The 27,018-nt window shown below is 37.2% G+C and overlaps 1 protein-coding gene across 2 annotated transcripts; it reads right to left on the minus strand.

The window, feature by feature from the left end:
• Positions 1-545: 545 nt before the first annotated feature.
• LOC104232287 (protein ANTI-SILENCING 1) lies at positions 546-25,317 on the minus strand. 2 transcript variants are annotated; one of them, XM_009785459.2, is made up of 12 exons: positions 25,074-25,317; positions 24,261-24,744; positions 22,482-22,671; positions 21,315-22,342; positions 16,081-16,107; positions 13,335-13,427; positions 5,901-5,979; positions 5,554-5,644; positions 2,830-2,938; positions 2,612-2,728; positions 2,442-2,524; positions 546-859 (listed from the first exon to the last, which is right to left on the minus strand). In XM_009785459.2, exons 2-11 carry the CDS (start codon positions 24,636-24,638, stop codon positions 2,474-2,476), a joined length of 2,163 nt encoding a protein of 720 aa, XP_009783761.1. In that variant the 5' UTR covers positions 24,639-24,744; positions 25,074-25,317; the 3' UTR covers positions 546-859; positions 2,442-2,473. The 2 variants fall into 2 exon arrangements, with proteins under 2 accessions (XP_009783761.1, XP_009783769.1); XM_009785467.2 differs by having other exon boundaries at positions 22,503-22,671; positions 25,074-25,316.
• Positions 25,318-27,018: the final 1,701 nt, after the last annotated feature.

Consider the following 27,018-nt stretch of genomic DNA (forward strand, 5'->3'; position numbering starts at 1 on the left):
GGTCAAGCTTTAACCTCCCACCACAATGGTGGCATTAACATAAAATAAAAAAAAAATTGAGGCAGCTGAAAGGCATGATAATGCATAAGAAAAAACAATTACTCCCTCCGTTCCAATTTATGTGAACATGTTTGACTGGACACGAAGTTTAAGAAAAAATGAAGACTTTTGGAATTTGTGATCCTAAACAAGTCAAAAAGGGGCCTAGAGTATTTGTGTGATTATAAAAGCTTCTCATTAAGGGTAAAATTGTAAGTTTAAGCTAAATTATTACCAAATTTAGAAATGAGTCATTCTTTTTAGAACAAACCAAAAAGGAAATAGGTTCACATAAACTGGAACGAGGGGAGTAACATTTTTTACTTTTGGAGATTAATGAAGCTTACCAAGGCTTTTCCTAGTGTAATATCCATATCTACGTTTATGACTACTGTCAACAGTTGTACATATTATTCAAGCAATGAAATGGTGGTCTTTATTGCCAACTTCAAAACTTCACTGCTCTTCCAAGCGAATTCTTATTTCTACAGCTATTGAACAAAATGTTCAGGCCAAGAGCAATACATAGAGCAACGTTTCTGATAGAAATATGCATACATTGTTGCAAGGAAAATTTTGCGACTTTTAACGTTGATGAATTGCCTCAACCATGAGGTCAGGGATCCCAATGGAAGGTTGGTTAGCGATTAGGGTACACAGATCACAGACTGAAAAAGAGGCCCAACTTCTACTACAACTTCAACAAGTAGAGAATCTAAGAAACAAAAAAACACTGAAATACGTGAATGTTTCATATATGTACAGCCAAAAATTGCCTGATCCCTGAAGGAATGGACGGCTAGTAGTCATTTATCCGAACCTGTGAAGCAAAAGAACAAATCAGTTAACTATTAGGTAGCCTTGTCAACTAGCAAACACATTATCTATTCAAGTTTGGCCTGATTTCGTATTTGTAAGCGTGTTGCTAGGCGTGAGAGATAAGCATCCCATAGCATTGGATTTGTAGTCAACTTTCATGCATGTAAATAATGGTAAATTAGATTTAGTGCATCTCCTACAAATAACTGAATGCAACACAAAATTTTAGCCTTCTTTCAGGAAGCAGATTTAAAGATAGAAAACACAAGTTTTTTATTTCTAACGGAGAAATCCCTGAGAGTCGGCTGAGCACAGTTTGAAATTCGGTGGAAAATGGGTTGCTCCTCTACCCTTCTCGACTTAAAATACTGGGTTCTCGTCTGCAGTAGGGTTTGAACTCGTGACATGCGCCTAACCGCACATCATATGTTCCGCTCTCACCACAGAGGATCGATGGGCAGATACATAGGAAGAACCTAAAAGATGACTGATCAGTACTTACGACAAGGCATACTTTTTTAAATACTGAAAAGAATACTAGGCCACGTCACATTAGCTAGGTGGTTCTTACCCTTACTTCAATATAGCATTTCTATCACATGATAGAGCATGTCATGAAAGGCTAGGATTATTGGTTCTTACCCTCAGTTCAATAGCATTTGATGGAACTACATGATTTCACTCTATCTTTCACGGAAAAAGGAAAACCTCAGTGTACATGCAGGCTAGATCCTAACCCACAAATGTGTCAATCAAGCAAAAATGCATAACTCCAGAGGAAACTATTGGAAGAACACCTTCACCAGAAGAAGTCAGCTCCAAAAAGACACATGTACTTCCCAACATAAAAAAACAGTCCATAAGAAAGAATAAGATAAGAAATATGATATAGTACAACCACAGAATATATTAAATCTTAGATCTAAAATATAAACCTATGTAAAACATTTGTATGGTTTAGACCCTGTATCTACTGTAATTCTCCACAATATCCATGCACCATACAAGCAAAAATAGCATTACATTTTCAATTTGGCACCAAGTGTGTGTAAATTCACTTTTATGACAGCCTCATTAAAATATTGCCTTTTTTATTAACGAACCAGGTGTGAGCAAAGCCTTAACAATGCTCAAATCTGAGAAGATAAGAAACCAGAGTGTTGTGCTTATTGATGCAAAAGTAGCCTTTAACACGAATTCTCTTTGACGTTCTCTTTCCTACAAGTAGGCAATCCTACATATTGATGCCAGTATCATCCCATATTTTCTGCATTATCCGCTTCTAAAACAGAAAGCCTTTTATCCTTTTGGTAGACAAAATTTATTCTGCAAATATCAACTACATTAATCTGGGTATATTTGTTTTATGGACAAACACTGCCTTTTTTCTCTTCATATATAGATGACATTCAAATAAGATAACGTTTGAAATGGTGTCATCATAATGTGACCATCTTCAAATTCATATATCAGAATCTCCATTGCATCAAACATTTTGTATACCTACCTATATATAATTCACAAAATCCCTCGATAAAAGAACAAGACTAGTACAAAATAAGACGTGGTTAAAGGACACTAACCACGAGTACACTATGTACAAAGCTGTAGCTTCTTATTTTCTCTTGAGTCCTGACGTGATTTTTGTTAGGTCCTCCTTTTGTTGCTAAAACAAACAATTAAAGTGAGCTTTCAGAATGAAGGTAATGTAAGATACAAGAAGAACATTACTGAATCCAAACTAGTTCCAAACCTTATATAACCGGTTCCACCAGCTGTCAGATCTTGCTTGCAGTAAACGCCACTCATTGGCCATTTCATACTCAATAGTGTTGGGCTGAGAACAATGAGAAGTAGACACTGCTTCTCTCTGAATAATAAACACAATAAAAAGGATTGATTAAGCTAGACAAACGTGTTCAGATGGTATGTCTTTTTTTGTAATACACAGTAGACAGGAGAGAGACTGACCATTTCCCGCTGCAGTTGTAGTCTTAGTTTGTCAACACATAAATGCCCAGCTAATGATGTAGGGTTTCCTTCCGTTTTAGGAAGAGATACAAAGCTAGCAACGAGCGGCCTGCGCATTAAAAAACTTTTAGGCAGTGGGGAACCATCCTAGCCAAACATGTTTGAATATTATGCTGTTCCGTTTCAGTCTCACTCGAAATAAATAATTTAGATCACCTTACTCCTTCCCCATAACTTTCACTAAATGAAAACTTTTTTCTCCCTCAAAAAATTTAAGTAACATAAATTAACACTTCATTAAAAATTATTTTAGGCTTTATGGTGCCACTAACCTAATATAAAAATTAAAATATAACTATTTTCACAATTCACATTATTATTGTAAAATTTCTTTTATCAAACTCGAATATAATAATCTAGTCGGATATCTCACTCTTAACCTGTGTGCTATTCATAGTTGGTCATATCTTATTTCCTGGGGCAGAAGGAGTAGTCAGCAAAAACTCTAATATCTAACTAAAACATGTATTATTAACACCAAATTTGTACATTAAGATCCTATGTTTCTCTGTTTAAAAAGGTAAGAAAAGAACAACAAGACACATTGGTATCTGCAACAAATCATGATGAAACACTCCCAACGCCTTCCCTAAAAAAATTATGATAAAGTAGAGGCCTTTCCATAAGATCATTCCCATATGATCGTATATGAGAAAAAACCAATATCAAAGTAAACAATATCTTAACAGCTGCTTCACTGGGTACCAGATGTTTTATATGATGACGAGCAAGTGGAAAGAAGGGGGGAGGAGACCAGAAAAAAAGAAGACAAATTAATAAATAAAAAGCAGGGATCCTGCAATTGATATCCACTTATCCAGCAACCAGGTCTCTTTGTAGAAAATCAAAAGGTTGCAAAGAAAACAAGCTGATCCCGTTGTATAGTCACAAGTGATATTAAGGAAATCAAAAGATTAAAATAAATTTGCTGAATGGCCTTGTGATTAAAAAACAGTTACAGTGGGGCACCAATGACGGAGGGCAAGCCAACGAGGGCAGATCAAGCAGGGCAACCAAGCTTCTAGGAATGAAAGCTTCTGAAAAATGGGTGCACATGTCACCTTAGGCAAATCCCACATCGAAATGGGAGAGAAAAATGGAAAGCTTAACACAACACAAGTTCACATGTTACGCGCGCTTTTGGGCTCGATGATGGCGTAGACCAAAAGACAAATCTATGAGCTCTATTAGGCCAAACAGATAATACATGTCATGGACTTGGGTCGTGACAAATATGGTATCATAGACTCTTTCTCAGTATAGTGGTGCCTAGGGGTGTTCATAAAAACCAGAAAAACAGAACCAACCCGACCAAAAACACAAATACCTTTTTTGTTTGGTTTTGAATTTAAAAACCGATCAAATTTAGTTTGGTTTTGGTTTTAATTAAAAAAAATCCGAAAAGACCGAACCAAACCGACTATAGAAGTAGCAATTTAAAATTTATTATTACACCAATATATAAATTTATTTATTTCTTTAAACAAAGATTCTAAAATTTTATGGTACATAATGATTATTTGCACTTTTAGTCTAGTTCTTTGCTATTATAATAATCAAGTCCCTGCGTGAATGAGGGATACTTTGTGCATTGTGCTGCCTTTTTTTTTGCCTTTATGTTCTAGTTTGATTGGTAGATTTCTTTTGCTAAGTATAAAAAATTATTTCATGCTAAAAATAATTTATTTTTAATTGAGTACTTAAATTATTCATCACTATTTGATTCAATTATCATTAATATATCTTGATAATTGATAAATTTCTCAAAGAGCAATTGGTTTGATAGCATTACGTTGAAAATGTAGTCGCCGGAATATGTGTTTGGTAGTGTATGTCTCATATTTAAGAAAAAGCCGATAAACAACCGAACAAACCGAAAAACCAACAAAAACCGGCATAAACTGAATCGATTAAAAAACCGACTTAATTAGTTTGGTTTAGTTCCAATATTTGAAAAACCGACTTTCTTGGTTTGTTTTCTTTTTAGGGAAAAATCAATCCAACTTAAACCATCACCCGTAGTGGTGCCCCTCAGTAAGGACGTTGAGTCCTAAGAGGGGGTAAATGTGACGCCTATGATGCAGGGTAGGGAGACAAGGCCGAGTCAAGCAAGACTGGTAAGTTTCTGAAGTACGGGTGCACATGTCACCTTAGGCGAATCCCACATTTGAATGGGAGAGAAAAATGAAGAGTTTTGTAAGGCACAACACAAGTTCACATGGTACGCGCGCTGTTTGACTCGATAATAACATAGCCCAAGGGACAAATCAGTGAGGTCTATTGGGCCAAACGAACAATATGTGCCATGGGCTTAGATTGTGACAACAACCCTATCTATTTGGTGCCCGGTACAGAATTCAGTTAACACAAAAAAAAAAAAAAGGAAAAATGAATGCCTCGCTCATGTTCACAAAAAACCAGGTCTGGAACTCAATATTCATGTAAAACCAACAGAGTCTACTATGTTAATTTAGACGTACCAAAACAGTCTACTACATGGAAACAACTTTGCCAATTTTTATGTTTTGAAGAGAATGTGTTATTCTAACCAATCTAACTAACCCAATGAACTACTCTGAATCCTCATCCTAAAATTCATCTGGACACTCAAGCATTCAATAATTATTGTGCCAAAAAGAATCTAGAATATAAATCGATATATACCTCTGATTTGACACCATTAAGCATCCATCAGCCAACTTTTTAGTAACCCTTTCTGCTCCTTCTCTTGTTTTGAATGCAACTAAAGCTCTACCTGCCAAATCAAAAGAAATGAGGTTAAAACCAGGCACCCGGGATTTAGCCATGAGCAAAAGTGGCATTTCTTTGATTAAATACTGTCCACTCTCCCGTAGAAAGACAAAAGAAAACAAAATAAGGAAATGGGACAGGGATCGTTAAAATAGCATAAACTTCATATATCATTTTGACAGATCCAAAAAAAAAAAATATTCCGATTAGATAACCAATAGAAGCTTATAGATGGAAAGATTGACCAGTTGAAAACATACCAGAGTATGGGCTAGAGAAAGCAGTGCGCTGGACCATTTTGGTTGTGCAGTTTTCTCTACATGCATGCCAGATAATATCCTGCAATGTTATGAACACAATCATCAGTACGTAGGAGACAGCTGGGCAAAAGCTATGAATACAAGCCAGCCCCCCTCCCAACCAATTGTTGGAGCTAATAAAAAGGATATCATCGGACCGATAGGAAACTAAGAGCAGGGCAGAAAGTGCATGTTATGAACATAGTACACGGTACAATCTAGTCATTTTCTTTCACCAGATAAACATAATTTCCCCTGAAAATTTCAAGGCCGGGTACACAAACTCCAAGCTTTTCCCCTGAAAATTTCATGGTCGTGTACACGAACTCCAAGCTTTGGTAGCATCCCCAGTCCACTAGTTGGAAAAATACCGAGGGTAACAAACAGTATTGTTAAGGGCACACTTAATGTGCACTCAAGCACTGAAGCTAGGTGAATCCCTAGTTAGTGATTTGTGTCACTTTTAAGAGTCGCTTTAATACAGGCATAGGCGGACCCAGGATTTAAAAATGGAGAGGGCACTACTATCTTTAATTTAGACGAAGGTGAGGACTTCACCTGTAGTTGTTGGGTGTCGGCGGATGCCGGTAAACTTCCGGTGATGACTGACATGTGATGTGAGTGAATTGAAGTGAAGTTGGGTTTGATGAGGTGCCATGTGTCATTCTATTGTTCTGCCATTTGGCTTCATGAGGTGCTTTTGTCTTCTGCTTTTAATTATAGATAGATAACTAATACGAGGACCAGTGAGGGACTTGGTGAAAATATGAGCAAGCTGATCATTCGACTTCATAAATTTTGTAGCAATATCTCCCGAGAGTATTTTTTTCTCTAACAAAGTGACAGTCAATCTCGATGTGTTTAGTTCTCTCATGGAACACTGGATTTGACGCAATATGAAGAGCAGCTTGATTATCACACACAAGTCTCATCTGACTAATCTCACCAAATTTCAACTCTTTGAGCAATTGTTTGATCCAAATTAGCTCACATGTCGCCATAGCCATTGCTCGATATTCTGCTTCTGCACTAGACCGAGCATTCACATTCTATTTCTTGCTCTTCCAAGACACCAAATTTCCTCCTACTAAGACACAATATCCAAACGTAGAACGTCTATCATAAGGTGATCCTGCCCAATCAGCATCTGAGTATCCAACGATCTGCTCATGGCCTTGATCCTCAAACAATAAGCCTTTGCCTAGAGCTGATTTTAAATACCGAAGAGTGTGGACAACACATCCCAATGACTATCACAAGGAGAATCCATAAACTGACTCACAACACTCACAGGAAAGGAAATGTCAGGGTCTAGTCACTGTGAGGTAATTTAATTTACCAACCAACCGTCTATATCTTGCAGGATCGCTAAGAGGCTCCCTCTGTCCTGGCAGAAGTTTAGAATCCGGATCCATCGGAGTGTCAACAGGTCTACAACCTATCATTCGTGTCTCCTCAAGAATATCTAAGGCATACTTCCGTTGTGAGATCACAATACCTAAGCTAGATTGAGCGACCTCAATACCCAGAAAATACTTTAATCTGCCCAGATCCTTAGTCTAAAAGTGCTGAAAGAGATGTTGCTTCAACTTACTAATACCATCCTGATTATTGCTGGTAATAACAATATCGTCAACATAAACGACCAGATAAATACAGAGATTTGAAGCAGAATGTCGATAAAATACAGAGTGATCAGCTTCACTGCGAGTCATGCCAAACTGAATAATTGTACTGAACTTACCAAACCAGGCTCGAGGAGACTGATTTAGACCATAGAGGGACCGACGCAACTGACATACAAGGCCACTAGACTCCCCCTGAGCAACAAAACTAGCTGGTTGCTCCATATAAACCTCATCCTCAAGGTCACCGTGAAGAAAAGCATTCTTAATGTCCAACTAATAGAGAGGCCAAAGGCGAACAGCAACCATAGATAGAAAAAGGCGGACTGATGCAATTTTCGCCACGGGAGAGAAAATATCACTGTAATCGAGTCCAAATATCTGAGTATACCTTTTGGCAACAAGACGAGTCTTAAGTTGATCAACCTGGCCATCTGGACCAACTTTGACTGCATACACCCAACGACAACCAACAATCGATTTACTCGAAGGAAGAGGAACAAGCTCCCAAGTACCACTCGTATGTAAAGCAGACATCTCGTCAATCATAGCCTGTCGCCATCCGGGATGAGACAGTGCTTCACCTGCAGACTTAAGGATGGAAACAGAGGACAAAGATGACACAAATGCACAATGGGATGAAGACAGATGATGGTAACTTAAACCGACAAAATGAGGATTAGGATTAAGTGTGGACCGTATACCTTTTCGTAGTGCAATCGGTTGATTAAGAGGAGACAAGTCCGCAGTATAAGCAGGGTCAGGTGTAGGATGTGAATCAGCTAGGCCTGATGTTGGGCGCGGACGACGATGATAAGTCAGGAGTGATGGAGCTGTAGAAGGTTGAACTGGACTAGGTGGTGGCACTGGAGCTATAGTTGGTGGAACTGGACTCGGTGGTGGCACTGGACTCGGTAGTGGCACTGGAGCTATAGTTGGTGGAGCTGCAACTGGAACTGTATGTGGTGGAGCTATGTAGGAAGATGAATGGGAGATGGGGACTGAATCTCCAAAAGAAGGAACTGGTAGCACTTCAGAAATATCTAAGTGATTAACTTGATTAACTGAACCTGTGAAGTATGATTGGGTTTCAAATAAGGTAACATCAGCAGACATAAGAAATCGCTGAAGGTCACATCGATATCCCTTTTGCGTTCTCGAGTAACTCAGAAATATGCACTTAAGAGTACGAGGAGCTAACTTATCTTTTCCTGGAATAAGGTCATGAACAAAGCACGTAATCCCAAAGACACGGGGTGGAAGAGAGAACAAAGGTAAGTGGGGAAACAGGACAGAGAATGGAACTTGATTTTGGATAGTTGAAGATTGCATATGATTAATAAGATAATAAGATGTAAGAACTGCATCCCCCCAAAACGCAGCGGAACATGAGATTGTATGAGTAGGGTACGAGCAGTTTTAATAAGATGTATATTCTTTCTTTCAGCTACCCCATTTTGTTGGGATGTGTACGGACAAGATGTTTGATGAATAATCCTATGGGAGTTCATAAACTGCTGAAATGGGGAAGAGAAATACTCTAGAGCATTATCACTACGAAATGTGCGGATAGAAACCCCAAATTGATTTTGAATTTCAGCGTGGAAGGTCTGGAAATAGAAAACAACTCAGATCGATTTTTCATCAAAAATATCCAAGTGCACCTGGAATAATCATCAGTGAAACTAACAAAGTAGCGGAATCCCAAGGTAAAACTGACCCGACTAGGACCCCAAACATCTGAATGGACTAAAGAAAAAGGTGACTCTGCTCGATTATCAAGAAGCCGCAGGAAATGGGAGCGGGTATGCTTACCGAGCTGACATGACTCACACTCTAGAGTGGACAAGTGAGATAAGTCGGGTACCATTTTCTGAAGTTTTGACAAACTGGGATGTTCTAACCATTTATGTAATAAATCTAGTAAATCGGTAACGGGACAAGTTATTGGAGGAAGACAAGATGCGAGTCCATGTGATTTTACAAGGTAATAAAGTCTATCTGATTCACGCCTGGTACCAATGATCCGCCCCGTACTGCATTCCTGTATAAAAACAAGGTCATCAAGAAATAAAACAGCAGATTTGAGTGATTTGGCTAAGCGACTAACGGCTATGAGATTAAAAGGATTACCAGGAACATAAAGAAGGAAGTGAACTTGCTTGACTTATTGTAGTTGCCATGGCTTGAGACCCATTGGCCATTATGACTGTTGGAAGAGATAGAGAAATGAAATACTAGTGAAAAGAGATTTGTTACCAGAAATATGATCAGAAGGTGAAGATTAAGAGACACAAGTCACGCTACTATCTGTTGGAACAACGAAGGCTAATCTTGAAGATGTCTGTTTACGTGCTTTGTACTGAAAGACCTCAATATAATCCGGTAGAGAAACCATCCAACTTTGTAATATTGGATTCCATTTTGCTACAACCAATTTTTCAAATTCTTGATTACAACTTGTGTGGTTAACCTTGGAATGCCATATCAGAACACCTTTTTTTTTTTTTGAAAACATTGTTCACTCGCCGAAAAATAAAAAAAGGTTGCCGAAATTATGATGAAACTTGAATAGACCGACTCGGAATGATGTCCTGAGAAGGCTGTCCAAAAGGAGTTTCGTCAGAAACTGACCGGAAGTCGGTCCACGCGCCGGTGCGTGGACAAATCTCGCCGGAAAAAAAATCACTTTGGTCAGGGCGTGACGGCGCATGGATGGGTTTTTCCGGAGGGGTTTTGTGGGGTTTGGTTGCCCGGAGATGGAGAACATTGTGGTGGTGTTGGTTTATGCACAACAATGGTAAAAAGTGTTTTTGATCCAAACAGCTACTTAGATCGCCGAAAAATTGCACGGTGACGACTGATTTCTTCCTGAATGTCGTTGGAATGACGCATAACGATAATTATCTCACCAATGCTCTGATACCATGTGAGAATGCACGGGAGAAAATATTATTGATTAATATTGACAATGATACAGTGAGCCTTATATATATATATATATATATATATATATATATATATATATATATATATATATATATATATGTCCTACTCCTAATACATATGGGGATTAGGGTTATTTACTATTATTTAACTATCAAGCTAACAAATCAAATTAGCCTCTTCATCTATCCTTGCACTGATTATCTCATGTCCATACTTATTAAGAATCGTTCTTAATACACTTCACCTGGTTTAAGTCATCAGTCCTCCTCTTCAAGTATGCTAGTTTATACATTTCTTTCTTCACTTCTCACACTCTTAGCTTTTAGTAAAGCCATCTAAGGCTTCCTCTCTAGCTTTACTAATTTTTTTAGCTTACTTATACTTTTTAAAGGCTTTCCGTCTTTTGCTATTAGTTACTTTTTATGGCATTCTCTTTTGCTTTAATAGTTCCTCGCACCTTGTCATTCCACCAACAAGATTCTTATAATCTAGTTCGGAGAAAACACTCATTGGGAAATACCACCTTGAAAGCTCTAGTTTGTTTCCGAGCTTTGTTCAGTTGTTCCCGAGGATATGATTTCTTTGGAGGGTGCAATCTCTTGCTGCAAGAGTGGGTCATGGAGGATGCCCCCCAATTATTGATCAATTGTGTTGTAAGGGCCAACAGAAGTTGCACTCATTATGAGAGAATGGGTCATTGGAACGCCTCAAACAACGTTGAGGAATGGTACCACTTTCTAACACGTCGCGGGAGACCCCATCCAATAGAGATTGTCCCGCATGTACAAGAGATCACTCGTAAAAGCACAACAAAATATATTTCTTTGAGTTAGAGGGATTAAGAGGAATCCAATCATACGCTCCTCTAAGGTTTCTAAGCCAATTTGGCTTAACCTAGGAGTGCACCTTCATTCAACATGGTTTTGTCTGAGAACGACTTCAACGAAGAAATGGCTTTCCCGAGGGCTAAACACCTGCAACGGGATTAGGAGTTGATGGCAGTCGACATGGATCAAGATGAGTGGCGTACTCCCGAGTATAATGCTTGGATCATGCAAGACAATTATTCTCTTTTGCCGAGTCGTGAAGGAGAATTGGTAAGTTTAGAAGTTTGAGAAAGGTAATAACGGCAAACCAATGCACAAGGCATCCTGCGTTCACGCAAGGACTGTCGAAGATTTGCACCCCAAAGGGTATAATGTAGACAGCAATACCCTAATGCAATCATTAGTGGCTGTTTCTACAGCTCAAACCTGTGACCTATATGTCACACAAGGTTCCCTTTCTTTAAGAAAGATATGACGTGTGGTCATTTAGGCAAGCAAGTCAAAATTCGCTCCCTTCCTACCCCTTTATTACACTATTGAGCATTTCTCAAATCAAAATGTTCAAAACATAGAAAATAAAAACATTCATATGCACCGAGGCGAGGGGGGATGTGCATCATCTACAAAGTTTGAACCGTGCCCCCATTTCTTAGCTATTAAGAGAAAAGAAACCTTAACATATTCGAATAACTTCGTAGACACGTGTCTTCATATCTCCAGAACGTGCTCCACTGCCCCTCGGGGATTTTAGTCGCCAATATATGTTGCTTTGCATTTCTAGTAAAGTGGGTTGCGTAGAATTATGAACTCATTGACTTTAACTTTAACTTGCGTATCTTAGTGTCATTAAAAGGGTTTATGACGAGTCACATTTTAGGCATGCATGTGACGAGATAGGCAGCAGGAAATTGACGGGAATACACTTAATCAAGGAGAATACATACTCCTTTTATCACATATATAAAGCGAGCATCAAACAGTGAGCTCATAAACTCACTTCGTTCGTTGGAAGACAACGTCCTCTAGGGCAAGAATAAACAAAGATTGATAAGAGGAAGTTATAAAAAGGAGAAATTTCTCTTTGCATTACATACGGCGAGAAAGCGTTGCTTGTGCCAGTATCACAAAAACACTCTGCAAGTTAATTGTTTGCTAGTGAAGACTATAATTATCTTAGTGTTAATTTGAAGAGACCCTATGCTGCTCAGACTCGGGTGCGAGTATCCAATCCAGATGCGGATCTAGAGATAAAATCCTTCATAATCCAAATTTTAGGATTCAGGGTACGAATCCAGGAATGGATATGGGTGGGGGAATTTTGGCTAAAAATAATTCAAGATTCTAAAAATAGATCTATAAGAATCTATTCTGCGGAAACTTATAGGTAATCGAGTGCAGCCAATAGCTCAACCTTTCATTTTGAGAATTTATCAATTTGTAGGCACTTGGTTGAGAGTCTATTGGAAACAACCTCTTTGTCCGTCCAGAGTAGGGGTAAGGTTGCTTACATCTCACACTTCCCAGACCCCACTTGTGGGAATACACTGGGTCGTTGTTGTTGTTGTATCAATTTGTAGGCACTGGACACTAATAGGCAGCAGCTAACATTCAATCTTTTATTTTTCATTTATAGTCGAATTTGCCCATGGAATGTGGTCAAAGTATGTGATCTCGATTGACCAGACCTAGTATGTATCTCACACCCTTACCACTACTAGTATCGTGTCGACACCAGTGCGACAACTAAAATGAAGAGTCCGCGCAATATAGGAAGAGACTGTAAAATAATTTTTATGATAAGGTAGTTAAACAAAAAGAGAGGAATGGGTAACACGATGGACACATAAATCATAACCTTGCATCCAGTTAAACACCACAAATCAAAAGAAAACTCCTAGAAGCATGATGCTCCCCCAAAGGGAACAATCACAAAATTGGTATCAAGTCAAACTAGATAATATCACAAAGTTAATAGGCAAGGAATAGGGTATTACCTCCACCTCTCCTGATGTATATTCGGGATTCAAATTTTCTAGTAAGATAAGCGCCCCTTGCTCATTTGCTGTTTGCATCACTTCCTCCCACGGCTAAATATAAAAAACAATGAAAATGATAGATATTTTATCAATTGAGCTTATATGGACAAAAATGATAGGTATCTTTCACCGACAAAAATATCATATCATCTAATAGAATGTTTTGCTACATAGAAAAGCATGGGCCTTTTTTTTTTATGGCAATAAGCGTAGTGTAAGATACGCCACACAAAACTAATAGTTTCAATGTGTGAATCATAGCTCTACTAAAATAAGTGGTCAGAGCTCCACATATGTTAGGAAACTTCTAATCTTAAATTTGTGGACAACTTGACATGGGCATAAAAGTAAAAAAACTAGCAAGTTATGTGCTTGAGTACTTTATTTTCTTTGAATAGATTTCTTTTCTATTAGCATGGTTATATTCAAGAAATAGTCAATAAATAAGTTACGATAGATTTCTTCCCGTGTATCTACGTCTTGGTAGGCAGATTTACCCGGTGCCTGTGCTGGCAGGGGGTAACAGGTACTCAATGAAACAATCAAGGTGTGTGCAAGTTGATTACGACACCACTATTAAAAATAAAAAGTTATGTTACATTATGTACTACTCCCTCCATCCCAATTTATGCAGCGGTGCTTGACCCGGCACAGAGTTCAAGAAAGAAAAGAAGACTTTTGAAACTTTTGGTCTAAAACAAAACATAGATATTTGTGTCGCTGTAAATCATTTTATTAAGGGTAAAGTAGAAATTCTAAAGATAAATTATTTCTAAATAAGGAAATGCTAAGTTGCTAGGACTCTTCCCTTTGGTGCCACACCCATGTCGACACGATGTGAGTGTGGGTATGGGATCCACGCCAGATTTGATCAACTGATTTTGGGTACTTTGACCAAACTCGACGTAGAAATTCATAACAAATACGATGATTTTTGAAATCAAAACAAAAGCTATGGTGAAATTGAAAATAAAGGAATACTTTGTAAGTTTCCTTTTACTTTTATCACCTTCCCGGATACTTCTCTTGATCAATATTTTCTCTTTCTCCGAATATCTTGTAAGTTTTTCACATAATATCTCATAATTTAGACATATTTTTGTAACTTTATTTTTTATATCTAAATTACTTTTAGCTAAATCATCTAAATCATCATACATGTATGTGTAACTAGATCCGCACCCCGAATCTTTAAAATCAAGATCATGAAGGATCCAACCTCTAGATTCGCACTCACATCGATACTCACACCTGAGTCCGAGGAACTTAGAGGAAAGGTAATATTTTTTGAACTGACTAAACAGGAAATAGTGCCATAATTGAGAGGAAGGAAGCATATTTTATGCAAAAAGCATCAAGACCGTAAGTCTGTAATGTTATTTTTCATTCAATCTGCATTTCACTAGTAAAAGAAAAGAAAAGGAATTTATGTGCAAGCGACAGTTTTGTTGATGAGCGAAGTAAGAGCAAATTATAGTATAGAGTTTCCACATTACGGATATCAAAAAGAATGATTGCATTCGCACGCATCTTTATAAACTTCAAAGACAAAACAAGCTCTCTTCTTTGTGTTATTTGCCATGCGGCCCATGTCAACATTTTTCTTTGTGCTTATCAATTAACTTGAAAACTATCACCATTCTGAAAAACCGAGCAAATTTTAACATAAATCCCACTATTTGGATCCATCACACATGTAACTATTAAGCAAATAGACCATCCACCTGCTACCACGGTCCATTCTATGAAGATTGCGCATATCATGAGAACCGGTAAGTTCATAGTGAGTAGAAATCCAATGGACATTATTTGTCTTTTATGTTAGGTTCAAGCTTAAGTATTGCAACATCGGACAAACAGCTTTTAGTCCTGACGCATACTCTTGAGGCCAAATACTTGGATTGTAACATAGAAAAGTTTTGACATGCTCTGAGATATACACCAAACCCTAGAAAGGAGTTTTAGACTCCAAGGACTTTCGACAACACCACTAAAGTCAAGAGAAGAAATGGAGAAGTTCCACGGATCCCTCCTAGACCCTTAGTTATCTCACCTGGGTAAATTTATGTTTCACAACTAAGAAGAAGTGAAGAACTACCATAATCGCCGAAATTTTCAATTCATTCCATGAAGACGAAGCTTTTAAGTCTTATTCATTGAGTTCACAATAGCTTTTGTTCCTAAAGGGATTTGAAACTAATTAGTATACACAGTAACCAAGAATACTATTCCTAAATAGCTAAAAACACTAAAGCAAGTCGTTTATGAGGTTATGTTGTCCTAACCTAAGCATAATATTTCACCCTTATTTGTATTTCTTTGGTAATACAAGAACAGGCCAAACAATGACCTAGACTTCTTGGCTCAAGCAATTCGTTCAAGGTCACACTTATTCCATAATGATGCTCTCCCAACCTTGTCGACCAACACATGAGCCATTAAGCTTGATCTTTAATCAACTTGACCATGCCACAATAGGGAAAGCAAGAACTTGACTAAAGGAATCAATTTAAGAACAACAAAAGAAACAATTCTAAGCTCAAATTACCGACAACATGCTTTTTCAAAAACATTTCACCTATATTTATGACTTTAGGCAAGCTACATATATCTCCTAAAAATAATCAGCATATCAGATAGAGTTATTTTATTGGTATAGGACGTAATCAGCATTGTAAATAGGACCAAGGATAGGATCACTTACAGGTGCCTTAAACCACTTGCTTGACTCCTGTAATTAAAAATAAAGTACGATATATCAGTTTGATATATGAATAAAAAGATTATAAATAAAACAGCTTAGCAGCCATGATTGAGAGCATAAAGTTCCACCAAACTATATCCATAAGCTAATATCATCTCACAACAGATCACATGCATCTGAATTAAGAATAAGATCTCAAAAAATCATTATACCATAAAGTCTAAAGCAGACAAAGGATGATGACAATAGAATCAAATCACACACCCGCCAGCAGCAAGTAAATCCAAGCTATTTCTTTCACCGACCAAAACCAGATAAAGGAAAAGAGCAAAAAATTTATGAATAAACATCCAACTTTTTCCAATCCTATAGGAAAACATAATTTGACACTAACTAGTTTCTACGAAATCATCAGTCAAACTTTTTTCTTTCACTGAAAGTAGGATAAGATGTAAGAATAATATTGCTTTCAGATTCTTTTTAAAGAATACAGACTTTTACCAACAAAAGCAGTATGCGAGTCATCCTCTAATTTACAAGCATATCGACCTAGCATCTTAATTCTCCATAATTACTAGAATTTAGCATCTTTTTTATATCTTCGGCAGCAACGAGAATCCCGGACATGTTGACAGTGCATTCTTGTCTGCAGGAAACGATTTGGAATTTGACTCCTTGAAGTGACCACAACAACTAATTCTGGTGGAATTCTTTTCCCTTCAACAGTTTTTCCGTGGCTGACAAGGAACTCAGCTAAAACCAGTACGTCATAAATCATCTGATCTACATTGGACTAAGTTTTTTTCTTTAAGATTCAACACTATGCTACAAGCAAGGGTGAATTAAACACCAGTAGAACTTGCCGTATTCTCAGATATAGAGATCATTTTTCAAGGTGAGACTTTTGAGATATCTGATTTTTATTAAATTGTTTATGTGAATGGTCTAACTGGCAAGCAGTTTCCAGAAACATACAGAGAAACCTTGCACGATTATCCAAAAGTTTGATAACATAGGCTTATATTTATGCGAAGCACTCAAGGAAGCAAGTTTCTAAAGTTGGCAATGTCTTGAAATGCACAGTGCAAGGTGAGGGGTTTAGGTCTGGGTAAGTAAGGGAAATCTCAAGGTATAAGGGAATAACAAAAAATAGGAGGAAGAACACAGAAGAAAAAGCTATAAATGAGGCTAAGAATGAATATTGACTATAAAGAGAAAGAGAAGACAACGTGGGTTCAATTTTATCTTTTATGGAAACATATACCAAAATAGATCATGCTAGTGGTATAGCAGTTTTCTTGTTGCCATACTAGTCCTCTCGAATTTGGCTTCAAATGTGTTACTGCTTTGTGACTGAAAACTTGGACTTCCTACCCTAAACCTCTTTTTCTTGTCATTCTCTTTTTGCTCATATTTCACCAACTATCCGCTTACGTAAATACAACCGTTAACAGATCAGTGCCTTAATTTGACAATACGGCGCTCCAAAAGACAGTTAACTGGGAACAAATTACTAAATTAAGAAAAGAGATTCAGTGCCTATGCCTTCACAATAGTTTGGAACAGAATGATGTACATGTCAAAGTTGCTTCAACCTAGAATTATATCCAGGAATAGCCGACTTAAAGCTGAAGGCTTCCACTTTATGGAATCTGTTTTCCAACCTCTGTTAGAGTCAATGAACATTGGAATGATGCCAATAGCTGATACTCCAATAGCCGCTCCGTGGCCTCACATGCTGCCCTCACCCAAGCTGATTTTGGTTGGGCCTAGTAGCCTCAACTTTAAATAGGCTCAAAATATCTTAGCCCAACCATATCAAAACGGGTAAGGCTGGGCAAACATCACAGGCCAAGATCATTTTAATGCTCTAGTACAGCACGCTAACATTTAACGGGCCAAGGTTGGGTCCAATGTAAAAACAGCTAGGAGTGGCCCTTCATTTTTTGAATTGGCTCCATAATAGACCAAACCATTAAGGAGACAGGTGGACCACCTGGCACTTATGGCGAAATAGTTATGGCGAAATTATTTTCTCCTGACCGTTATCCAACATTTTTTAAAATGATTGTTTTTAGCCATAGGCTAACAGCCCAAAACAAAGAACAACTCGGTGTAGAAACATTCTATGTTCACGCATAGTTCAAGAAAGGGACGCAACCCAAAGGGGTGTGATGTAGGCATCCTACCTTGTCTCAAACTTTTATGGCTAATTCCACGACTCAAGTCCCTGACCTATAAGTCAGAGAGATAACTTTACAGTTGCTCCAAGGCTATCCTTCAAGGATAAACTAGATAGCAAGATTAGATGGTTCCAAAAAAAGGAAAGGGATCGTTCTTCCCGAGACAAATAAAAACGGAAGTGTATTACATACAATAGAACAGAAGGAGCATTCAAAAGTTTTAAAAGATTTAACTCTAGATATGTGATCTTTATCATGTCTTCGCCTTTTCCCGGCTCCACTCTAACTCTAGGAAACTTAAAATAGAGTTTCATCGCTAGTTGGACTCTAGTTCATGCCCCACATCATTAACTAGTTGATGTGTTAGGAAACCCTAGACCAATGCTATATCATCCTAATATCTTAATCTTTGATTTCAAGTCCTTAGCAACCTTATAATCGGTTCTTCTACTTTTTTAATATGGATAATCCCTCATATTATTTCAACTCTTGATAATCCACAACTAACACATCATCTTTTATCTATAGTAAAATCCAATTAGCATAGCACATCACCAGACCTAATTCTCTAATTGTTTTTTTTTTCAATAAATTAAAATTTGTTTGAAGGATGTCACACCAAAATGGTGTCAAACCTATTTACAAATTAAGTGGCTAAAACCATCATTTTCTAACAAGTTGTTCCAACCATCTACATAAATTGGTATTTTTCTATTTATAGCAAACCAATATATGCAACAAAAAAAAGAGCTCATAGTAGGAAGAATACATAATTACCCCTTTAACTTGTCCCATTTTTCCAACTACACACCTATTAACCCCTATGAACTTGTTCAAAGTGAAATTATTACTACCCCACGTGATTAAGATCAGATTTTAGTTGGGCAGTGATACTCACGCACTACATATATATTGCCACGTCACTCTTTTCTAAAATGTGATTTTTGGCTTTCTTTTTCACTATTTCTCCCACCATCTTCTACTCATCATATTTTTTTTATTTCATTTTTTTTGATGACCGAGAAATCTGTCTGGGACCGATCTTTTGGACCAACCTCAGCCTTCGAAATTCGTGGATAATGGGCCCGCCCCTCTACCCTTCTCCACTTAAATACCAGGTTTTGCTTTGCATGGTGTAGGGGCTTGAACCTGTGACCTAAGACACAAATCCACAACACAAATCTTCTACTCATCATATTTTTACCGGTTTTGAACCACCAAACAGCCATCAAGCTAAAACCACCCGTTGAATCATCACAAAAAAACCACCAAATCCAAACTACTACCAAGCCACCAACGTCTAACTGAGAATCAATAAATGAAACAAAGCTTGTTCCTAAATAGTGAAGAAAAAACCGTGATAACACTAGTCTTATTTTCCCTTTGCTTTCTTATGTATATAATGAAAATTTTAAAAACCTTATTAACACTACTATTGTCCTTGTTTCCGGAAAAAAAATTCCAATGCGAAAAAAATGCTCAAAAGTGATGTAGTGTATATTTTGACAAGAATACTAGACTCGGTAAAGAGAAATATATAGTTTTGTCGTTGAAGTAAATTTCTAGAGAAAGAATAAAGGATGACCTGTTGTTTTCTTTGGCTCAATTAAACAATTTTATTAGGGTTTTATTTCCTATGGCTCAAAAAATTAATTTTAGTGAGACAAAAGAGTTGGGCTTGTGGTTAGTGAGATATAAATGATGGGTCTTTGAAAGAATGGAGAAAAAATTATAGATGGAGTGAAAGAAAAGTGGAGTAATGGAGCTTGGCCGGTCAAAAATGGATTTTCCAGCCAATGTTACTGATTTTTTGGTCAAGAGTGCTTTTCTACTTGCTTCTCACTCGTTTGATAGAGAGTATAATCACTTTCTATGCCATGTCGGAAAAAAAAAAGATGAAATAATTCCACTTCAAAATAATTTAGGGGGGCTATAAAATTCTCACAAAGTTTTAAGTGTGTAATTGGTAAACTGAGACTAGTTGAGGGGGGTAATTATGTATTCTCCCTAATTCTAATTCTAATATTCCCTCACATGCGAACAACGTGCTCTTGTGCTTCCCATATAAGACATCCAAAAGGCATAAAGAAGTAATCTCTCCAAGTTGTCCAATTTTCCAGGTCTATCCTCGATGATCTATAATCATTAATTTGAGCTCATATAACTCAAATTAAATGCCATCAAAATTTCATGGTATGCGGCACAAAGAATTACACCTTCTTAGTAGCTTTTATATCAACGCTCTCTTCCACACCTCCCCATCTCAGGGTGGCTTCCAATAAAATGAACTCACCGTAAAAGACTTTACCTTTCTCCCTCTAACCATACAATCATATCCTCCCCTTCACTACTAATGGACAAATCATATATCATGTGAAGACACTCGGAACCAAACTGTCTCACGATTTCAATTTGGTTAGAAAAACTTCTCCTCAGCATCAATCTCCTTCCTTTCAATCTCCTTCCTTTCAGAGTCATGCAACAACTTTCCATTACTGAACCAAACTCTCATTCTTTATCGCTATACAGCAAATTCATTGAGTAACAACTTATAATTTGTAGGTCAAATTGGAAGCTATCTCACTGAGGAAATTATCTCTTAGGTTCTGTTACAATTTGACTAGAAGAAAATGACCCCTACAAAGATCTTTGTGTTCTATTTTCCGATTTCATGTTAAAAGGACCATATAACTAAAACAACATTAGTAATAGGCCATAAGACCCATCTTCCCGACCTACTATGAGACTTGGCTCTCCAAATTTAATGAAATGTTTTAGCTTGTAAAACATAGCTTTGCTTCAATTCAAGAGATTTTGCTAATTCTTCATATGTTATACTACAATCAAAAGAGAAGATGGTCTAGGAGCCTCTCACTAGTATGGAGAAGTACATAATTCCATGTAATACCATCATTATATCATCAAAAAGAATTAGTTCTTTATCAAATCTAGCGTCACCAGCTTTAAAAAAATTAAGTTGGTTATGCGCAATTTTATCTAATAAAATATTAAACTTAGCAAGAAAATGATAGTGCTCGAGGCACGACTTACGGCAACGGGTCTCCGAGTGACTTCGAAGCTCTTCCCTTCCGTTCTCTCAACTTCCTTGGGGGACGTTCCCGTTGATACTTTAGGCAACTTGCCTAAATTATCAGCACGTTTACCTAACATGTTACTTTTATCTCTATCCTCTTGTACTTTACGAGCGTCAATGTTTGCTTTCTTCGAAGGTCTGCTATCCAAGGCAGCACTATCTTTTCTGATCTTCATGTTCTTGTCCAGTCCACCAGAAAGCTTACTATCTACAGATTTCTTTCTTTCTTCAGAAGGAACAGCACTTGTTCCCAAAACCTTTTTTTCATTTCTGCAAACAGTAGACTTCTCTACACTGTTCACACCCTTGTCCTCTGATAAAGTCACAGAACCATTGACTTTTATTCGTTTTGAAGGCCTATCTTCCAAAACGCCAAGATCCTTGGGAGATTTTCCTGTTTCACCAGCTTCCACCAGATTGATTGGAGGCTTATTAACTTTTTTATCATCCTTTTCATTATTAATTTTGCAGCATGCATTTTCTTCACTAATAGTATTTTGAACAACTGTAGTGGCTGTGCTGTTAACAATCTGCACAGGCGCCGGATTTCCTTTCATTGTTGATTGCTGTTTAACGCGAGAATCATTTGCATCCGGTCTAACCGGTGAAGTTTGCACATTTACATCACTTTTTCCCACTATATGGCTCAATTTTCCAGCAGCTTTGGCAACTCGCGAAACATCATGTGAGTTTTGCTCACCAGGGGCAGAATTCGCTTTCTTAGTTGTTTCCTTATTAACACGTGAAACATTTGTTTCTCTCTGTAAAGCGTCCTGTCTAACCAGAGAACTTTGTGCATCCACATCAATTTTTCCATCTAAATGACTCGCTTTGGAAGTTCCAAGATCATTTAGTGCCTTTAACCCAAAGGACTCTTTAGTAGTAGCTTGATATTCCACAGCATTTTTATCACCGTTCTGGTCAGAAGCATGTTTGAGGACGTGACTGGCCTTTTGACTCACCTTCCTGTTAAAAACATACTTGACTGTACCAAAAATGTAAACAAGTTTGCATAAGAAATTAAACCTACAACAACAAAATATAATGAAACACAATAGTAACTTTATATTATTCCATTTAAAATCGAAACTTATAGTATGGTGACACCACAGAGAGAGGACTACCCAGGGAGCTGAGGCACATACCATCCAGCCCACCAACTTTGTCATCCATCTTATCCAATATTGAACATTTTCCAACATCAAAAGCACGGTAGAAAACAAAGTCAGCCATTTTAACTTCTTCCTCTGATGGTTGTGGATTACTGTTGTCCTCTGAAATGCAGACAACATTGCATTTGCCGGCAATAGCTTCCTGGTCAAGTTAATCGACAAGAAGTTAAGCAGCCAACTCTCTTCCAGTTATGAGGCAGCATTCACCGACGATAGGCATATGATAACATTACAACATTAAGCACGCAACATTAAAGATAGCTATATGCAAATTCTCAGAAATAAACAGATTTATACTGGAAGTAGAGTAACTATAACGAGACAATCAAACAGCATCAATATGATGTATAATTCACGTACCACCAGGGAAGAGAAAAACAGATCACAGCAGCAGCTGCCGTTCATGATACCAATTTTTAGACATAAATGAGAGCTTATATTTTAACAAAGGCAAACATTTTCATTTAAAAATTGGGATAAAAGGGACCAACGCATATACTAGTTGTATTACAAAGTTACGTGAGCCTACGGAGTAACATGTATCTCCACAGACAACAACCAATCCTTGAAACTTGCTGGAAAGCAATGTGTACTCCTAAAGTGTAAACAAATTGAACTACTACCATCTATATGAAAGTTCTCCATCCCTTTAAATGCTCTTTCATTTCTAACCTTCCATATTTTCACATGAGTCCCAAAGGAGTAATCTAAAAAACTCTTTTTTCTTTTTGTCTTGAACACCACCAAAAATAACATTCTCGCACTGTCCATGGCATTACCCACCCAAGTCTAAACATATTCAACACAATGCACTCATGCAACAGGGTAAATTCTTTTGTTTCCTCTTTTCCTACTTTAGAAGTTAGAATGGACACCCTGTTAGCACCTCCGTAATCTACTAACGGTTTACACATGACAACAACAACTACGCTTCAGTCCCAAACAAAATTGGGGTCGGCGATATGTATCCTTACTGCTACTATGGGCGTTCAGGCTCCGACTGCTATCCCTATTGTGCAGCAACCTACACCAGTTATCCATACTGCTATTCATGTTCCTATGATTACTCTTCCACGCGTGGTGCAATCGGGCCGGATAGTCTTCTATTGATGATGATGATAAGGCCACAACAAAGAAGATGGGAGCTTTCTTGAAGCTAAAACCCTCCTAATTTTTACATGTTCCTCTGCTTTGCCATTATCAGACAGTAAGTAGCCAGTTCAGATTTCCTTTTCTTTTTGTTCATCTTCCACCACATTAACCACTATGTAAGTTAGAAAAAAGCATCGAATTTAAATCTTCATCATATTATCCAACTTCAGCAAATTATAACATCTGCTTTAAGTTGATTTGCTGTCTTATTTCTTTTGTGCCAAGCCCATCTTCCCTTGAAGATTCACGGTAACCAAGTAGAAACAAGCAGAAGGGCCAAGCCCATCTTCCCTTGAAGATTCACCTTAACCAAGTACAAACAAGCAGAAGGGTCTCCACAAGAACTAAGTGAGTTTTACTAACAACATTGACAAGGTGCACAATTGATAGATATATATCGGATCAAATAGCATATAAATTGAATTCCTCTAACTACAAGTAGTTGGTTGAGATATAATTTATGCTACAAATAAAAATAAATGGTTTAAGTAATTCTACATAGTTAATTCCTATTTTAAGCTAAGGTAAAAGCAGAGAAAAAGAAAATGCAATAAGAGAAAGCAGTTTTACGATGCTCACCAATGGATTAACATTAGCCAAACCAGTGCCTTCACCTGAGGCAAGAAATATTTCATTCTCAACTGCCACTTTTACACCTTTCAGGTGATACAAGATCTCCGATGGCCGGAAAAACCAGTGTACCTTTATCTTCCTGGACTTATCTGGGTTTTCCCATATCTTTATGATTTTACCAATGTAAGGAAGTTGACCTTCCTTGTGCATGTATACACAATCATATAGAGCATACTCCACATCATCATAGGTAAAAGATTCATAAAACTGAACCTCCTTCCTCTTACCACCAATACCTCTCTTTCTACCCCAGACAAATTTAACTTCCTCTTCATTTTCTAGATCCGCTGAAGGCTCTACTTTAACTGTTTCTACCGAGGCCATAATTGTCTCCTATCAAGGCCTCTACTTTTTACCACACCGGTTTAGCCCTTGACGATTCTATAATGACTGTTTCCACCAAGATGCTGATTTTTTCTCACCGATTAGCCTGAAATGCAAAGTAAGCAGTATTAAATAACTTTTTATTAGTTATACAGAAATAAGTAATAACAAAAACTAAAGATATACAGTAGTAAAACCGACAGACACATTGCATTACAGGCCAAATACAAGAAGAACTCAACTTACAAATCAAAGAAAGTAAGTAACACCCATAACAAGATACAAGAAGAACTCTACTCAAAATCATCCAACAATTTTAAACCTAACAATGTCTAATGGGTACTGCTCGGTGCTCTTTTTCCGGGATAAGGGGTTAATAAAAATCCTAAAAAGATATTGTGCAGACAGAAATTCTTGGCGAAAAAAGGGACATACCAATGTTTGAGGTTTTGGCCAGAAAAACCCTAAAAAGGCGTCTTCTTCAATTTCATGCAAGATGTCTTCTATTTTCCGTATGATTTACTGTTGTGTTTTGCGATATCAATTAACGCCACCAATTCAAACACTAGCGCTGGGATAGAGCAGACGATGAAGGCAGTGAACTGTGAAGAAAGGCGCACAGCTGTGAAAACGCTCTGCTTATATAGGGGTGAGGGTACACATTCTGTTCCTTTTTCGTGTGTGTGGGGAGGGGCTTTGGGGGTTGTACATATTTTCGCAAAAGTACTTATTTACCCAAACCGCAACAATTTTTTACTGCTCCCACTTTCACGTAAATCTATTTTTTTTAGTCTTGTCTCCAAAAAAATTATCATTTTTTATATTTAGAAATAATTTACCTTTATTCTTTTATTGAATAACACATAATTAATCTCATGAGATTGTATCACTTTACCAATTATATTCTTGTACTTTATGGGAGTCCTATGACATACTATATTGGTTAGAAGTGTAATAAATACAAACTTTCCAAGCCATCCCTAGTTTCTATGCCAATCTTTGTGTGCCATGTGTCAAACTATTTTATTTTTAGTTTTTTTCAGTTGACCTTTTTATTTGTCATTTTAATCTTATTTTATTTTTTTTCTTTTGCATTTTCTTTCTCTATCCCTTTTTTGTTCACCATTTCTGATCCATCTTGTACCCATAAACTCCTCTCACCCCCCTCCCTACTCCTCGTTGCCGACCACCCTGCATCACTCACCGAAAAACTCTTATATTAAATCAAACTTGTGAGGCCTTTTGAATAGCGTAAAAGTAATCTTCTAAATTTATGGGAAAGAAGACAATAAACGATGAAGATAACTTGGCAGAAAGATAATGTCGCCGGAATCACCATTTTTTTGGGTGAGAAACAATGTAAAGGAAAAAAGGGGGGGAAAAGAAGAAAGGAAAAAAAGAAAAAAGAAAATAAAAATATAGAAGAAATATAAAGAAATAAAATAAAAAGGAGAAAACATAATTGTAAAAACAAAATTTGCTTCACCAGAATTATTATCTTATCCGGCGAAATACTACAAGGAATAAGACACAGTCTCCCCAAGAGCAAGGTGGGAAGTTCTTGGAGGGAAGGATGCCGGGGGTCTATTTGGAAACAGTCTCTCTACCCCAGGGTAGGAGTAAGGTCTGCGTACACACTACCCTCCCCAGACCCCACTAAGTGAGATTATACTGGGTTGTTGTTGTTGTTGTTGTTGTTGTTGTTGTAATAAGACAAATATAAAAAGAAGAAAAGAAAAAAAGGAAAAAGTTAAGACATTAATAAAGAAAGAATAGAAAAATAGGTAGAAAAAAGAAAAGAAAATGGAAGAAGCTGGTTGGGGGTGTGAAAATGGTGGATGGAGTAATAAGAAGAAAAAAAATTAGGGCTTTCACGCGCAAACATCAAGTGCAAGTGTCACATCAGCTCAAAAGATGTTACTTATTACACTTCTAACAAATGCAGGGGGTCATAGGACCCCCGCAAAGTATAAAGATGCAACTAGTAAAGTGAGACAATCACTGAGGAGTAATTATGTATCATTCTATAATTTATTGCCATCAAAATACATGTGTCTTATTTTACACTACAAATTCAAAAGTTTTTTCTAGTTTCTTAAACCACGTGTCATTCAAATGAGTTCACGTAAATTGAAATAGAGATAGTAACTTTTTAAAAAAAAGAGAATAAGGAAAAAGAAATTTGAAAAATCAAAGTGACAAAAATTGTGTGGAGTTCTGACCCAACATTTATTTAATTTCAAAAAAAAAGGGAATAAGGGAAAAGAAATTTGAAAAATCAAAGTGACAAAAATTGTGTGGACCTGTAACTCAACATTTATTTTTGTTTAGTAGTGCTAGATCTCATATTTATTAAAAACAATTATTTAAAAAAAACTTT

The sequence above is a fragment of the Nicotiana sylvestris genome, chromosome 9 (assembly GCF_000393655.2).
Source record: "Nicotiana sylvestris chromosome 9, ASM39365v2, whole genome shotgun sequence".
Classification (NCBI taxonomy): Eukaryota; Viridiplantae; Streptophyta; class Magnoliopsida; order Solanales; family Solanaceae; genus Nicotiana; species Nicotiana sylvestris.